The sequence below is a fragment of the Euleptes europaea genome, chromosome 20, assembly GCF_029931775.1.
Source record: "Euleptes europaea isolate rEulEur1 chromosome 20, rEulEur1.hap1, whole genome shotgun sequence".
Lineage (NCBI taxonomy): Eukaryota > Metazoa > Chordata > Lepidosauria > Squamata > Sphaerodactylidae > Euleptes > Euleptes europaea.
In genome coordinates this window covers 19,291,970-19,309,787 of record NC_079331.1, presented here as the reverse complement: position 1 = coordinate 19,309,787, position 17,818 = coordinate 19,291,970, and the positions used below count along the sequence as shown (strand labels likewise).

General features: G+C 44.8%; 1 protein-coding gene across 5 annotated transcripts in view; it reads left to right on the top strand.

The window, feature by feature from the left end:
- The window catches only part of MCTP2 (multiple C2 and transmembrane domain containing 2), a 140,199-nt gene that overhangs the window by 98,783 nt on the left and 23,598 nt on the right, over positions 1-17,818 (top strand). For 2 of the 5 annotated variants that reach the window (XM_056865713.1, XM_056865714.1), the window contains 2 exons: positions 4,432-4,554; positions 9,986-10,027. The exons of 1 other annotated variant lie outside the window; for it this stretch is intronic. In XM_056865713.1, the coding sequence (XP_056721691.1) occupies positions 4,432-4,554; positions 9,986-10,027 (165 nt within the window). The remainder of the gene's footprint in view (positions 1-4,431; positions 4,555-9,985; positions 10,028-17,818) is intronic. 2 more of the 5 variants (XM_056865716.1, XM_056865715.1) reach the window with 2 other exon arrangements.

Below are 17,818 nucleotides of genomic sequence, written 5' to 3'. Positions count from 1 at the left end.
GTGCTAAAACCAACATCAGCTGTACTACTGCAAGGGTTGGCAGGTCCCTCTTTGCCACCTGTGGGAGGTTTTTGGGGTGGAGCCTGAGGCGGGCAGGGTTTGGGGAGGGGAGGGACTTCAATGCCATAGAGTCCAATGGCTAAAGCGGCCATTTTCTCCAGGGGAACTGAACTCTGTCTGCTGGTGATCAGTTGTAATAGCAGGAGATCTCTTTTCATGCCGCCTCTTTAGGGTTGTCAACTCCAGATTTGGAAATTCCTGGAGATTTGGGGTAGAGGCTAGGGAGGGCAGGGTTTGGGGAAAGGGGAGGCCTCAGCAAGATATAATGCAAGAGAGTCCATCCTCCAAAGCAACCGTTTTCTCCAGGGGAACTGATCTCTGTAGTCTGGAAATCAATTCTAATTCCAGGAGACCTCCAGGCCCCACCTGGAGGTTGGCAACCCTACCCCTCCTTCCCCATCCTCCTTCATGTACTGCAAGACTGCTAGTCCAAATTTAGCATAAGTCCTATTTGGCATCTGAATTAAGGCAAGCGGTTGTCCATCCAACTAGGATGACAATTGATACTTTGAAGGTGTTTTGCAATCCTGGCTTAGTAAGCAACCCGTCTTGAAGATCCAGATGTTGGGAAATGTCTTTTAATTGGCCTGAACCATCAAGTTGCTGATCTCCATATAAGTCCAAAGTAAGGACCTTTCAGGGACCAGCATGGTATAGTGGTTAAGAGCGGTGGACTCTAATCCGGTGAACAGGGCTGGTTTCTCCACTCCTCCGCATGAAGCCTGCTGGGTGTCCTTGGGCTAGCCACAGAACTCTCCGAACTCTCTCAGCCCCCACCTACCTGACAAGGTGTCTGTTGTTGGGAGAGGAAGGGAAGGTGATTGTAAGGTGGTTTGAGTCTCCTTAAAAAGGTTGAGAAAATCTGGGTGTAAAAACCAACTCTCCTTCTCATTCTCATTCTTCTTCGAAATAAACTTACGCTAGTGGGTTGGATCCTGCCTGAAGGAAGCTCCTCTGCTAGTGGAGTGCCACTGCACAATCCACCACACTCTTCCCAAGGTTGTATTTTTTCTTGAGTCAGCATGGGCTGTGGGTTCAGCATCACTAGTTTCCTCTACTTCCTGTGACAATTGGAATGATCCACTATCATGTTTTTTGTTGAAGCGAGTCTCAGCTGAGCCAAACTTTGCCTGCTGCCGACTAAGTATGCCTAGGAAAGCAATCTTGCTGCATATAATGATATGCTATTGGAAAATTTAATTTTATATTCCTGTGTATCGCCACTCCTTAATTACATTATAGGGGGTGTTTACATTCTGAGTTTTACCATCTCAAAATATGAATTTCTTTGGTATCTGTATGATGTTGCTGTTTCAAAGCCCAGGTAATTAAATCTCTCTTTCTTTATGATAACGTCAGTAGACTCTGTGCTTCCTTTAATTTTCCCTCCAGTGACAAAATCGGTGTTGTACTTAGATCACTTTAGGTTGACAGATGAACATAAAATTTGTGGCCATTGTTCAAATTTGTGGCCATTCCTCCCCCATTTTGCTTGCCTGCCTATACCAATTTCTTGACAACTCTTCATTCATAGAATCATAGAGTTGGAAGGGACCACCAGGGTCATCTAGTCCAACCCCCTGCACAATGCAGGAAATTCACAACTACCTCCCCCCCAAAAAAAACCTCCCAGTGACCCCCTACTGCATACCCAGAAGATGGCCACAGTGCATCCCTCTCATCATCTGCCTAAGGTTGTAGAATCAGCATTGCTGACAGATGGCCATCTAACCTCTTCTTAAAAACCTCCAGGGAAGGAGAGCTTACCACCTCCCAAGAAAGCCTGTTCCACTGAGGAACCACTCTAATTGTTAGAAAATTCTTCCTAATGTCTAGACAGAAACTGCTTTGATTTAATTTCAACCCATTGTTTCTGGTCCGACCTTCTGGGGCAACAGAAAACAACTCGGCACCCTCCTCTATGTGACAGCCCTTCAAGTACTTGAAGATGGTTATCATATCCCCTCTCAGTTTTCTCCTCTTCAGGCTAAACATACCTAGCTCCTTCAATCTTTCCTCATAGGACTTGGTCTCCAGACCCCTCACCATCTTTGTTGCCCTTCTCTGGACACGTTCCAGCTTCTTAAATTGCAGTGCCCAAAACTGAACACAGTACTCTTATGTGAAGTCTAACCAGAGCAGAGTAAAGTGATACCAGCACTTTACGTGCTCTGCACACTATACCTTTGTTGATACAGCCCAAGATCGCATTTGCCTCTTTAGTTACCGCATCACACTGCTGACTCATGTTCAGTGTTTGGTCTACAAAGACCCTAAGATCCTTTTTGCACACACTACTGCTCAGACAAGTCTCCCCATCCTATAATTATGCATTTGATTTTTCCTACCTAAATGCAGAACTTTACATTTGTCTTTGTTGAAGTGCATTTTATTAGTTTTAGCCCAATTCTCCAGCCTGTCAAGATCATCCTGTATCTTGGCTCTGTCTTCTACCGTATTTGCTACCCCTCCCAGTTTAGTATCATCTGCAAATTTAATAAGCATCCCCTCTATTTCTTCATTCAAATCATTTATAAAGATGTTGAACAACACAGGGCCGAGGACAGATCCCTGAGGCACTCCATTAGTCACTTCTCTCCAAGTGGATGAGGAACCATTAACAAGCACTATTTGGGTGCGATCTGTCAACCAGTTACAGATCCACCTAACAATACTAGGATCTAAACCACATTTTCCCAATATGTCAACAAGAATACTATGTGGAACCTTATCAAAAGCCTTACTGAAATCTAGATAAACTATGTCTACAGCATTTCCCTGATCCAGCAAAGTAATAACTTTCTCAAAAAAGGAGATAAGATTTGTCTGACATGACTTATTCTTGAGAAACCCATGCTGGCTCTTAGTGATCAGATCCGTCCTTTCTAAATGCTCAAGGACTGACAGTTTGATGATTTTTTTGAACACTTTTCCTGGTATAGAAGTCAAGCTGATGGGTCGGTAGTTACCCGGATCCTCCTTTTTCCCCTTCTTGAAGATGGGGACAACATTTGCCCGCCTCCAATCTTCTGGCACCTCACCTGTCCGCCAAGACTTTCCAAAAATAATGGACAGAGGCTCAGAGGCTTAAGAGCTGTTTTTTTCTTGCTTGACTGAATGCTAACCCCTTCTATGGTTATGCAAGGTAGGTAGATGAACCTACCATATTCGGAAAGGACCTGCCCACGTTCTTCTGGTTCTAATGATTCTCTAGTACATGTGCTCCTGGAATGTCATTCTTATGAGGATCTAAGATCAAGATAGATTATTCCTCTTCTAACAAATCGGACTAGTAACTCTGTGCCTGAGCTAATACCCTATTTATTAAGTGACAGAGATCCTAAGGTTACGTTGGCAGTAGCAAAATTCATCTCAGTCCTTTTTCCCTTAAACAATAGATTTAGAATTATGTTGCTCAAGATTTATGAATCAAGGAGCTTCCAAGGAGTAAGAAGAAGAGTTTTTATATGCTGACTTTCTCTACCATTTAAGGGAGACTCAAACCGACTTACAATCACCTTCCCCTCCCCACAACACACACCCTATGAGGTAGGTGGGACTGAGAGAGCTCTATCAGAGCTTTGACTAGCCCAAGTTCACCCAGCTGGCTTCATGTGGAGGAGTGGGGAAACAAATCCAGTTCACCGGATTAGCGTCTGCTGCTCATGTGGAGGAGTGGGGAATCAAACCCGGTTCTCCAGATCAGAGTCCACCGCTCCAAGGAAAAGAAAGGAAAGGAAAGCAACTACCTTCTAATGTTACACGAGTGTTGTCCTTGAGTGTTTTCTATTCTGCCTGGCGATGCCCCCTTGGGCTCTCCAGTGTGTGTGTTGGTGGAGCTTTCCCGATGCCTAAAAATGAAGATCTTCAATGCAGCATGGGCCACTGAGCTAGAACTGTCCCCCTCCCTGTTTGGGGGGAATTTGCTGTCATCCTCTGCTTTTGCTGGAGGTGAACACATTCTTTCAACATGCAACCAAGTTCGAACTCCACCTCGTTTATTTTTGTACCTAGAGTGTGGCTTTCTCGATCTCCCTTGTTGATAAGTATGTAGGATTTCATAAACAATGTGATGAAAATTCAAAGAAGGTGATGCTAACAATCCTGATAGATGCAGTGGAGGGGGGTGGGGACAAGCAGCATTGCGACACCCCCCCCCCGACAGATTCTCTTTCATGAATGTGAAAGGGGGTTGGGTAGGAATCAGAGGTTAGCGGAGATTCAAGGATGAGTATCAGTGAAAGTGAGGATTCATGAGTGTTTATTCTTCTCGTCTCTTTCTCTAGCTGAGTTATTTTTTCCTAAATGCCAATGAATTGAAATAGAAAATATCTCCCAACATTCCCTCATCTTGCTTTTGTTTCTTTATAGGTGTTTGTGGCCACGGTTTGGCATTTTGAGTTGTATATGGTGCCCTTGGCTCTGCTGGCGCTGTTTGCGTACAATTTCTCTGTGATCACGCCCGACAAAGTCGCCAGTGCCCAAGACCCCCAGGTAAGTAAAGCCACGCTTCATATTGCAGGCTTAGTTGTAACTGATCAACAGAGGGAAAATGGATTGAAGTGTATTCGAAGAGGGACAGTTCTTGGCTAATTCTGTCCTCCTTGCTTCTTGTTTTTAGATCCCTCCCTTTCTTCTTTATAGCATATCAATTGAGTGGAAATGTATTGAATTCTCTAGAAGGGGAGATTATTTTACTTATTTATTTAGAAGGCTTAATGTTGCCTTTCCACCCAAATAGGGTCCCCAGGGCAGAAACAATTGGGGGGACGGAACATGCATGTTTTAAAAGAAGAAAGGATGCCCTAGAGCTGGCGTCGTAAATTAACCATTCCCCTACTGAGTCAAATCATAGTCAATTCAGAGGAAAGGAGAATTAAGAGTCTCCTTTGGGAAGGAAATGTCCAGACGGTAAAACAGGTAGCTAAATTCTGTGCAGGTACAAACAAATTCCGCCACTTAAAGTTGGGTCATGGCAATTAGATTAAATTTATGAAATCTTTTAATATTTGATGAATTTTAGTTTATTACATATTATTCAAGAATTTTAACTAGGTACTGTTTTTGTAAAATCTATGTATGTAATCTTTTATTTCATGCATAAATGACATCCCTCTTCAGTCAGTGGACTTCTTGCTACATATTCTTTTGCATTGCCATTACATATACCAACTTAGGCTAAAAAATGGATTATACCATGTTTTAACAAATGGTCCACATCTTCTCGAGCAACTTTGGAGCAAAAGGTTCAGTTCCTCTTAGAGGACTCTGACCCTCAGTGTACTTATTTTGTAGCTCGTTTTTGGGAGGATGCAGAGAAGAGACGAAGGGAGATGGGTCTTACTTTACTTTTTTAGAGATGGGTCTTTTTTAGGAAGGAAGGAAGGAAGGAAGGAAGGAAGGAAGGAAGGAAGGAAGGAAGGAAGGAAGGAAGGAAGGAAGGAAGGAAGGAGCGTAAATGACATGTGTTCGACTGGTGTATTCCGTATTAATAAATCTTATTCTGATTCTGAGCTGGTGAACTGAATTTGAGCTGCTGCCCCCCAGGTTTACTTTTCCACATCTGTTTTCAAATCTATGCCCCAAGCGAACGTAGTTTCAGATTCAGGGAAATCACATTTTCCGTGAGCTGACCGTTTCAGGAGGGCTTGATGCGATGACAAATGGAAAGATGCTAGGGGATCTGAGACGAGTCCTAAACCCTACCAATGGAGTCCAGAGGACGTTTCCGAGTCTTTTATTACATCTAGAAAATGGAAGCTTTCCCCAGTCAATGGAATTTGGGACCTGCAGCTCATTAATTCCAAAAGGAGATTTTCTCTCTCTCTCTCTCTTTTTTTTAATAAAAAAACTATTGTGAAATCCAGCAAGCATCATGAAGGCTGAGGTTGTGGAATTAAAGGCAATCACTGCCCATCACTCATTCAATGCCGGCACATCAATGTCCGACTGTAAACTCAAGGATTCTCTGGTGTGTGCTCTGGAGCATGTGATGGATGCTCTGATCTGCAATATACTTTAGTGGGAGCAATATATATACATCTTCTTCTTCTGTGGCTTCCTGTGCTGTTCATGATGCTGTATTTGCCAAGAGACCCTGCAGTCCCTTCCTACCCCCTTTTTTGGTTTGTTTATTTCAGAGCTGCCCCATTTGAACACACTTGTTTCCATGAGTCGCCTTTCACCCCATGGGCCCTGAAGGCATTTGACCCCTCATATTTTGGGGGACCCAAGATTGTGGCTGCTGAGATGGGCACCTTCTCATGGCTCCCCAAAACCACCTTTTTCAAAAAAAAAGTTGCAAATGTCAGGGCAGGAGGAGATAAGCAGAAATAATATCAAAAAGCCACAGGGTGATTTTCGAAAGATTTTATTTTTTATAAATATTAACTGAATGAGTGGGGGGGAAGAGAAAAAAAAAGCTGTATCACAGCAACGATTACAGTTACATCAAACACACACACATGATATAATAAATATGATATAAACAATAAATAATATATGATAGCACTAATTATTAACAGTAAACAGTGATTTAATAGTTCACATTTAAATGATGATTATCACAATATTATATCTTAATAATAATAATATATCATAAGATATCCCATACAATACTTGATAAAATAGATTTTAAAAGCTTGTAATAAGCCATGGGGTGATTGATGAACATATTTTTTATTTTATATTATTTAACTGATTTATAGTCCATCTCTCTCGCTGAGACGTAAGGTGGATTACAGATCTATCTGTCTATCTGTCTGTCTGTCTGTCTATCTATCTATCTATCTATCTATCTATCTATCTATCTATCTATCTATCTATCTATCTGATAGGTAGGTAGGTAGGTAGGTAGATAGATAGATAGATAGATAGATAGATAGATAGATAGATAGATAGTTAGTTAGTTTTGGAGGGTAGCCATGTTGATCTGCAGTAGAACTGCTAGATTCAAGTCCAGCAGCACCTTAGAGACCAAGAAAATTTTGGGGTGTGTGAGAATTTGAGAGTCGAGGCTCCCATCATCAGACAGCTGTGTTGGTCTGCAGTGGAACAGCTAGATTCAATCCCAGCAGCACCTTAGAGACCAACAGGATTTTGGGAGTATAAGATTTCGAGATTTCGAGATAGGTATCTGACGAAGGGAACTTTGACTCTTGAAAATTCATACCCAAAAATTATATATACACAAACACATATCTATCTATCTGTCTGCCTGCCTGCCTGCCTGTCTATTTTATGGACAGCAAAAAGCTCCCATAAACAATGCATTAGGACAAGGACTACAGCATTGGAAAGCAATGCAGATAAAATTGGTTTAAGGCATGGCATACCATAATACAGAAGGTGGACTACAAAAGGAAAAGGGCTCTCGATATTGGAAGGAAAGAGCAAAAATCTTTTAGTGGAAGCTGGATCCAACACATTGGCTTGTACCCTGTCTCTCTGCTAAACCATTCTTGAAGCTTTGACTCTCAAAAGCTCCTACCTTGAAAATCTTGTTGGTCTTTAAGGTGATACTGGACTCCAAGCTAACTTTTCTCCCCCTTGAAGCCAGAGGCTCACATGAACACATCAAGCTATATTGAATCAGAACCTTAGTCCATCAAAGTCAGTATTGTCTACTCAGACCTGTAGCGGCTCTCCGGGGTCTCAGGTAGAGGTCTTTCACATCACCTACTTGCCTAGTCTCTTTAACTGGAGATGCCGGGAATTGAACCTCGGACCTTCTGCATGCCAAGCAGATGCTCTGCCACTGAGCCACAGCCCCTCCTCGAAGCTCAGTGCAGTGTTAGGAGATGCAAGCCATTAATCAATTTGGCTTTTAATATGGCCATGGCATGTCACTGTCATTCTATTCTGTTTTAAGCATTACAAAGAAAAAAAATCTACCTATTCAAGTCCAAGTCTTGAGCAAACCCGGAGGATCTTTGTTTGAAATTGTACAGGCAAGAAATCTGTGTGGAAAGGCATGTTTGTCCCTCGGTTCCTACCTATCTTCCTTTCACTTTTTTTTTTTAAACCAAGTGGAGTGATAATGCTGTATAGAATTTTGTATCTGATTAGTAAGATGGATTATGTGCTCGCTAATGTATTTTTCTGCCCCCCTAATGTTTTGGTAATGGTCCTAAAGGGAGAGCGGAGTCGTCGAAAAAAGGAATGGGGGTACAAACAGACCGAGTGTTGCATTCTCATCCTTGACATTCCAACTGGTTCATTTGTCAGAGCGAACACAAAGCTGCTTCCTGACAGTCAAAACGTGGCGACGAATTAAAATGTCATTATAGATCTGTAATTTTGAAAACAAAATTATCAAACGCTTCGGAACTTCTGGGATGCATCTCGGGCAGAGCGCTCTGTTCGGGCTTAAGAGTGTGTCTCGATCGATGGCATTTCTGTTGCGATCTTGCACAAACTCTTGAGTCCAGGAAGACATAAATAGAAAAATTAAAGTGATCAAAAATTATGATCGTCACCACCTTTGTTAGGCATTTATCACACCACAGTTATAAAACATTGTTTTAAAAGGAGAGAAAAGGAGCAAATAGATAAAATCCACTAAAACAGGATTATGTAGAAACCACGCAGTATGTAAGAACATGAAAATAATGTTGTCAGTAACATTATCTAAAAGCACACATTTTCCGCTTGGTGAGTATTAGAGGAGTTTCTATCTGACAGAAGATACACCACCAACTGCAGATCTGAGAAACTCTGAGCGTTACACAATACAGTAATGAATACTTTGGGTAAAACTGATGAAGCAATAGCACATCAATTAATAGTGATACAATAGCACCCTGACCATACATGGGCAACATCTATCCCTGAGAGGGATTCTCTTGTATCTACCATGTAGAATGGCTGAAGGGAGGATATGAAAGCGGGCAAGCATAAAAGCTCTGCGAACGTCGGGTAATTCTAAACAAGATAGGTAGGCAGCTACAGTGCCATAATCTGGGATGACGCCATAAAACATGGGAGAGCAGGGAGAGCCAGTGTGGCGTAGCGGTTAAGAGTGGCAGACTCTAATCTGGAGAACCGGGTTTGATTCCCCACTCCTCCACATGAGCAGCGGACCCTAATGTGGTGAACCAGGTTTGTTTCCCCACTCCTCCACATGAAGCCTGCTGGGTGACCCTGGGCCAGTCACAATTCTCTCCAGCTTCACCTACTGCAGGAGGTGTCTGTTGTGGGAGGAAAAACCTTGAAAACCCTATGGGGTCACCATACGTCAGCTGTGACTTGACAGCCAAAACAAAACAAAATGTTTATTCACAGGTTTGTCTAGAAAACTCTGCTGTTTTTAGAGTTTGTTTAATAAAGTTGTTTTTGTGCTGTTAGCACACCCTCTTGGAGTCCTGAGGTTCTCGGGTTGGGCGTATAAACCTTTAAAATAAAATAAATGCATTTAATGAAGCAGACTGCGGAGCGGGGGGAACAGCTTTAAAAGATCAAATTCCTTTTGCTAAAAGCCAGCATAAAACGAAATGTTTGGCCTGGAACGTAAAAGAGAACAGGGTAGGCAACCAACAAGCTTCAAGGGGGAAGATCATTCCATGGATAAGATGCCACCACTGAAAAATCCCTGTCTCTGGTTGGTACTTACCTCAACTTCAAGGCGGGGACACACAGAACAGGGCTTGTGAGGAGAATTAAAAAATGGAGAGCCAGACAGTATGGGAAGAGAAGGTCCTTCAAGGATTTCGGCCCTGGGCCATTTATACAAATGCGCAGATGGTAGCTTGAACTGAGGTTCTTTCCCCCTGAATTATCATTTTCATTTCATCTTATACTTTTATATAATTAATGTTGCGCATCTCTGTGTTGTTACTGGTGTGCGCCAGTAAAAGCTGCCCTTATAGTTCCAAAACTTTTTGGAATGTTTGAATGATGTTCTACTACTTACTTTCTTTTTTTAAAGGACTGCTTGGATGTCGAAGAAGATGACGACGACGATGACAAGGTGAGATGATGCTGGGTGCTGGATCCTGATTTGGCTATCGGCTATCCGGCTTCGGCTTTATTCCCAGTTTTAATATTCAGCTTTAATTAAACCCGAAAGAAGCTGAAAAGGGCTTTTTTGGGTTTATTGTAGGTTTGGGTTTATCGATATGCACAACCCTAGTCTGCTCATTATATCCAGTTCCAAGGCAAAGATTTTTAGGGACAATTCTGGTCAATTTAGATCAAAGTACTGTGATGGAGAAAGTTCTGTTTCTCCTTGCAGACACAGAGCCAGCTGTCTCTTATAAAGTCACCCTCTCTGCTCTAGCGGCAATGAAACTTCGGGCCAGGTTGGCTCAGTGTAATAAATGTGTGTGTGTTTTAGAACTGGCATGACCCCATGCTGGCATAGGTACCACCTTTTCACCAAATAAAGTGGTGTCTACGCTGCTGCAGAGGCAAACATGCCGGGGCCAGGAAGGCATGCTGCTACGCAGGGCTCCACCAGCAGTGCTGCTGTGCCGGCAGCAAAATCCTGCAAGCAGGAGGCCATGATGGCATGGGGGGGGGGGCGTTCCTGGGGCATTCCTGGGGGTGGAGCTGCCTTTAGGCAGCTTCCGACCCCTTTGGATCCAGATATGCCCCCTCGAGCTCCCCTTTTTTGGTGGCATAGCCTTGCTGTTTTCAGTGGGGGCATTTTCCTTCTTTTCAATTTTACATTCCTTTTATTTTATTTTTGGCGGCCGGGAAGGCTCTGTGCAGGCAGAGTAGCTGCACCACTGCTGGCAACTTAGGGTTGCCTGGTACCTCTTCACCCCCGGCGGGAGGTTTTTGGGGTGGAGCCTGAGGAGGGCAGGATTTGGGGAGGGGAGGGACTTCAATGCCATAGAGTCCAATTGCCAAAGCGGCCATTTTCTCCAGGGGAACTGATCTCTATCAGATGGAGATCAGTTGTAAGAGCAGGAGACCTCCAGCTAGTACCTGGAAGTTGGCGACCCTATGGCAACTGCCTAACTGCCCCTCCCTTCAGGATTGGGCTGCCTGTTGTTAAATCGTCACACTTTCCTTTTGTACTCTGTAAATCTTCCTCATTTTTGTCCTGCGCTTCCTCCAGGCAACTGAGAGTGGCATATGTCCCCCTCCCCCACTCAGTAGCACCCTCCCGTGATTTTGTTTAGTCTAGGAGAAGGTGATGGGCTGAAAGTTCACCCAGGAGGCTTCATGGGTATTTGAACCCAGGCCTCGGCATTCCAGCACTCTGACCGCTGCAACAGCACTGGCGCAATGGATATTTCCTGCCCCATATTGCAGGGCATCCTCTGTGAACTCCACCATATTTCAATAATTTAACAGTCCCGGGTTTTTGAAGCGCCTTTATGCTTGCTCATCTGAACGCCGCGCCTTTGGCAGTGCTAAATGGAAGGTATGGCAATTTACCCGACTCAGAAAGATTTTGTTCATGTAACATGAAGAAAATTGATACGCTTGCTCACATGATGCTGGAGTTTCCCCATTTCAAACTCCAACGTGACCAATGGATCACTCCTATTTTAACAAAACTACCTGCTACCGCAATAGGTGATAAAATAGTCCCCTTTTTGCTGGTGGATAGACATCCAAGTATAACAGTGGCAGTGGCCAAGTATCTCTCTCCACAATATTTTCCTTAAAGAAATAGAAAAAAAAACCAACTCCCCATATACTGCTCAAGACCAGTTCGTCATGGGAGCTAGGAAGGAAAGGAGAGATGCTGCCGGGCAAATTAAATCTGTCTTAGGTTCAGAAGAGTTCCAGAGAGTTTTGCCGTTGCAGAGAGAACATTTTCGCACTTTTACTAAAGCACACACAAATAAACTTATGAAATATATTTAAGATTCTCCCATAATGCAGCGAACCTCCTAAAACTTGGGAAAGCAGCCGGCCGGCCGAGCGAAGACACCGAAGGTCATGGTTTCTATCAAATGTGTGTGTGTGTTCCATCAAAGTATACAATGAGAGAGCTTTCTTGGATTCTGTTGCATGTCAGACATAACAGAGCTCGCTTCTGGGAATTGTAACATGCCCTCCGAGACTCAGTGTTTACAACTTAGGAACACATAGACACTTAGTTCAAAAACAGAGGGACAGATTAACTCCCTTCCTTTGGAATGATCAATCTTTGAAATGGCAGGGTTCAGTTGCCGACTCCCCTCTCCCTTGCAAATACCAGCAGTGATGAAAGATAACGGTGGTTCATTCGCCGGGCATATAGCTTGTGGCGTGCTACTTTTGGAAAGATTTCATTTTAAGCGCAAAGTTTGACTTTTTTTCTGTAAGGCATTGAGAGGCAAGCTTTTATTAGGGCTTGTCCCTCTTTCCCCATTAACATCATTTCCAAGCATGCCAGTGCAGGAGAAAACAGTAACATTCTCCTGTAGTGTTTTCTGCCATTTCTTAATTAGCTCTCTTGATTTTTGTGCATGTTTCTAAATTTGCATGGACAACGAGTGAGAACGTTGAGTCTCGCGCAGCAATTAAAAGTGTTTTCTCCATTTCTCGTTCCAAATCCTGGATGCTAATCACAACTCAGACAGACCTGTGCCAACCAAGGCCCTTTTTAAAAAGTTCCCAGGGAATGGAGCAATCCGAGCCAGTCCGTAAGGAACAGATGGAGACACTGTAGAGCAGGGGTGCTGAACTCAATTGTTACGAGGGCCGAATATGACATAAATGTCACTTGGTCAGGCCGGGCCATGCCTCGCCAGCCCAGATCAAGAATGGTGGCTGGTGGCTGCCTTGACTGGCTTGACTAGAACTTTTGCAGTGAGGCCCAGATCGTGTAATTGTAGTGTCCTACTTCCTCGTTTGCAACGTTGCGACATGTTGGAACTCTTGAAGCAGATGCTCAAGAACTCTTGAGCTGTCAAGTGTACTTGACAAAAGGAATTTCTCAAACATTTCACCCCCTCTGGGGCGATGGCCATGCACCCCCTTTTTCCGAGTTCAATCCGAGGAAGATTACCCGAACACAAAAGGACTTAAATTCTGGCTCTTCAGATCCTTAAAAATGTCTTCCCCTTTTTCCTAATATGCTTAATCTTCAGTGAGACCCTCTTTTGTAAGTTTGCCGAAGCAATTAATGGTGGGAGGACGACATTCTCGGTTCAGGATCGGTGGGGAAGATTTAAAAGCCATGCACTGATCGTATAATTAATTCTCAGTTGTAAATTCGTTTTGAGGGTTTTAATTCTTTCCCAGAATGCCGCAGTCAGCTGAGGAGCAATTTAAGGAAGAAAGGGACCTGTATGGGGGGAGGAATAGGGGGTCTCTGCTTAGTTAAAATTAAGAGGAAAGGACAACTTTGACAAATACGGGTCATGTCATAGGAGTCTGTTCCTTTGAGTATAAGTGTGTATGTTCAAGCAGACAATTAGATGTTGGCTTACAAGAGCTGGGTCACCAAAGAAGTCATGATGGAATGGTACCGAAAAGAACTAGCGGTGGGACTCTAGAGCAAATGAAGAGAAATGCATCCTTAGATCAGACTTGGCCACACTGTGTATGATCACGATGCACACACTTTCTTTGATACAGGCAGGAATACAGAAGAGCTGAAACTATGACCTTGCTCAGTGATTTGACTGTCATGTACAGTGAGGGGAAAAAAGTATTTGATCCCCTGCTGAATTTGCCCGTTTGCCCTCTGACGAAGAAATGACCAGTCCATAATTTTAATGGTAGGTTTATTGTAGCTGTGAGAGACAGAATAACAACAGGAAAAACCCCAGAAACCCAGAAGACAAAAGTCAGAGATTGATGTGCGTTATAATGAGTGAAATAAGTATTTGATCCCTTTGCAAAAGATGACTTAGTACTTGGTGGCAAAACCCTTGTTGGCAATTACAGAGGTCAGACGTTTCTTGTAGGTGGCCACCAGGTTTGCACACATCTCAGGAGGTATTTTGTCCCACTCCTCTTTGCAGATCCTCTCCAAGTCAGTAAGATTTCGAGGCTGATGTGTAGCTACTCGAACCTTCAGCTCCCTCCACAGATTTTCGATGGGATTAAGGTCTGGAGACTGGCTAGGCCACTCCAGGACCTTAATGTGCTTCTTCTTGAGCCACTCCTTTGTTGCCTTGGCCGTGTGTTTTGGGTCATTGTCAAGCTGGAATACCCATCCTCGTCCCATTTTCAATGCCCTGGCTGAGGGAAGGAGGTGCTCACCCAAGATTGGACGATACATGGTCCCGTCCATCGTCCCTTCGATGAGGTGAAGGTGTCCTGTCCCCTTAGCAGAAAAACACCCCCAAAGCATAATATGTCCCTCTCCATGTTTGACGGTGGGGATGGTGTTCTTGGGGTCGTAGGCAGCATTTCTCCTCCTCCAAACACGGCGAGTTGAGTTGATGCCAAAGAGCTCGATTTTGGTCTCATCTGACCACAACACTTTCACCCAGTTCTCCTCTGGGTCATTCAGATGTGCATTGGCAAACTGCAGACGGGCCTGTACATGTGTTGTCTTGAGCAAGGGGACCTTGCGGGCTCTGCAAGATCTCAGTCCTTCACGGTGTAGTGTGTTACCAACTGTTTTCATGGTGACTATGGTCCCAGCTGCCCTGAGATCATTGACAAGTTCCCCTCTTGTAGTTCTGGGCTGCTTCATCGCCGTTCTCATGATCATTGCAACTCCACAAGATGAGATCTTGCATGGAGCCCCAGACCGAGGGAGGTTGACAGTTAGGGTTAGGGTTGTCAGCTTCTCACCAAGCTGCTTGGCAATAGTCTTGTAGCCCAGTCAAGCCTTGTGCAGGTCTACAATCTTGACCCTGACATCCTTGGACAGCTCTTTGGTCTTGGTCATGGTGGCTAGTTTGGAATCTGATGGATTGATTGCTTCTGTCGACAGCAGAACCCTAACCCTAACCCTAATCTGGCTGGTTGATAGGGGATCAAATACTTATTTCACTCATTATAATCACATCAATCTCTGACTTTTGTCTTCTGGGTTTCCGGGGTTTTTCCTATTGTTATTCTGTCTCTCACAGCTACAATAAACCTACCATTAAAATTATGGACTGGTCATTTCTTCGTCAGAGGGCAAACGGGCAAATTTAGCAGGGGATCAAATACTTTTTCCCCTCACTGTACATGTGAACACATTAAGTTGTCTTATACTGAATCAGATCACTGGTCCATCAGAGTCAGAATTGTCTGCTCTGACTGGCAGCAGCTCTCCAGGGTCTTTGGTTAGAGGTCTTTCACATCACCTACTGCCTGGTCTGTTTAACTGGAGAGGCTGGGGATGGAACCTGAGACCTTCTGCGTGCCAAGCAGATGCTCTCCCCCTGAGTCACAGGGACCTCCCCACGGCTCTCCAGGGTCTCAGGGGAAGGTCTTTTACATCCAGATTGCAAGATGTCATAGTTCCGCTATCCACCGCATTGATCAGGCTGCACCTGGAATATTGTGTGCAGTTTTGGAGGCCTCGCTTTCCAAAAGGATGGGGACAGAATCAAGCAGGTGCAGAGGAGAGCGACAAGGATGATCAGGGGCCTGGAGACCAAGCCCTGCCAGGAAAGGCTGAGGGACTGAATGTTCAGTCTGGAGAAGAGGAGGTTGAGAGGGGAGCATGATTGCTCTCTTTAAGTCTTTGAAGGACTGTCACTTAGAGGAGGGCAGGGAGCTGTTCCTGTTGGAAGCAGAGGACAGGACTTGCAAAAAGGGGTTTAAATTGTGGGAGGAAAGGTACTGTCTGGATATTAGGAAAATGTTTTTTACAGTAAGTGTTGTTTGACAGGGGAATCGGCTACCTAGGGAGGTGGTGAGGTCCCCCTCACTGGCAGTCTTTAAGCAGAGGCTGGACAAGCACTTGTCAGGGATGCTCTAGGCTGATCCTGGATTAAGCAGGAGGTTGGACTAGATGGCCTGTATGGCCCCTTCCGACTCTATGATTCAGTGATTCTTTCCCCTACAGCCTGATCCTTTTAACTGTAGATGCTGCCGAGGACTGAACCTGGGACCCTGTGCATCCAAGGCAGATGCTGTGCCACTGAGCCACGGCCCCTCCCATTTGTTGAAATGTGGCTATCCCCCATTCATAGGTAAAGGGCGTGGGTGGGTGGGGGGTCTGTTTTCAGAACAAAGAGGGAACATAACCGAGAGATAGCAATGTCCACTCCAATCCCTTCCTCCCTAGCCTGACTCTGAAACCAGAAGTGAGCCCAGCAGGGAGAAAAAACCCTGGAGCAATGGAGTGTGAGCAGGGGGTGAACTAGGAGGGGGGAATTACCTGGAAAAAGGCCCCACCCCCTGAAGAATGTAGGGAGGGAGAACTTGTCCCATGCTACTTGACTGAGATTGCTACACTATAATCCTTACCCCAAGTGGGAAGTGATGTCTTTTACCCTTCGTGGGAAATAATAATGATTTGGCATTTTTTGAAATCTTACCCGTTATGGGAGAATATTTGAATGAATGAATGTACAAGAGGACGTTGAAGGACTGATGAAGATCTGTTCATTGTGAACTCGAAACGATCGTCTCCTCGTTGGGAACCTTGTTGAAAATCCTTTGGATACCACTTCTCCTACAATTGAGAGAGACTCTATGAACATTGGCTGTGTCATTTTGACACTTTTTTCCACCTTGTACAGTCACATTGTTTGTCTTAGCTTGTATGTTTCAGCTTAGTAGTGTATATAGTGTGTATGGCTGAATTGTTATGTCATTTTGGTAGCTTATAAACTTTTTTGCACTTTGTATACACTTCGCTCCTGTACTGAGTAGCTGGAGGTTGGCAACCCTGTTCCCTACACATCATGGGGCTTGGTGGGGCTGTGCGCCCCCTTCCCCACCCGGCATGGAACTCAGGCCACTGGTTTGCGGTGGCAGCAGCTGCCACCCACCCCACATGGGGTGACAGCTACCCCTCACTTGCTCTGTGTCCCGCCCCTGGTAATCCTTGGAGGTCTCCCACCCAAATACTTGCCAGGGTCACGGCTGAGAGTGTGTGACTGGCCCAAGGTCACCCAGGAAGCTTCCATGGCGTGAGTGGGCGTGCAAACATGGGTTTCCCAGATCTTAGTCTGACACCTTAACCACTACACCAGCGTGATGTAGTGGTTAAGAGCGGTGCTTTGGAGTGGTGGACTCTGATCTGGAGAACCGGGTTTGATACCCCACTCCTTCACATGAGTGGTGGAGGCTAATCTGGTGAACTGGATTTGTTTCCCCACTCCTACACACGAAGGCAGCTGGGTGAACTTGGGCTAGTCACAGCTCTCTCAGCCCCAGCTACGTCACATGGTGTCTGTTGTGGGGAGGGGAAGTGAAGATGATTGTAAGCCAGTTTGAGTCTTTCTTAAGTGGTGGTGAAAGTCGGCATATAAAAACCAAATCTTCTTCTTCTCCTTCTTCACCACTCTGGCTCTGGAGTATAAAATAAGCTAATGATAATACAAATGGGTATAAGGAATAAGTTGCAGAGAAGAAGAAGGAGTACCGCTTAAGGAAGAATCAAGCCGGCTTACAATCACCTTCCCTTCCCCACAACAGACACCCTGTGAGGTAGGTGGGGCTAAGAGAGCTCTAAGAGAGCCGTGACTAGCCCAAGGTCACCCAGCTGGCTTCAGGTGGAAGACTGGGGAAACCAACCCAGATCATCAGATTAGCCTCCGCAGCTCATGTGGAGGAGTGGGGAATCAAACCCAGTTCTCCAGAGTAGAGTCCACCGCTCTTAACCACTACACCACGCTGGTGAAACACAGAGGGGGGTGGGAGATCTTAGAAGAATGAAAGCCAGTCCAGAAGGGTACAAGGCCAAGTGAGGGAT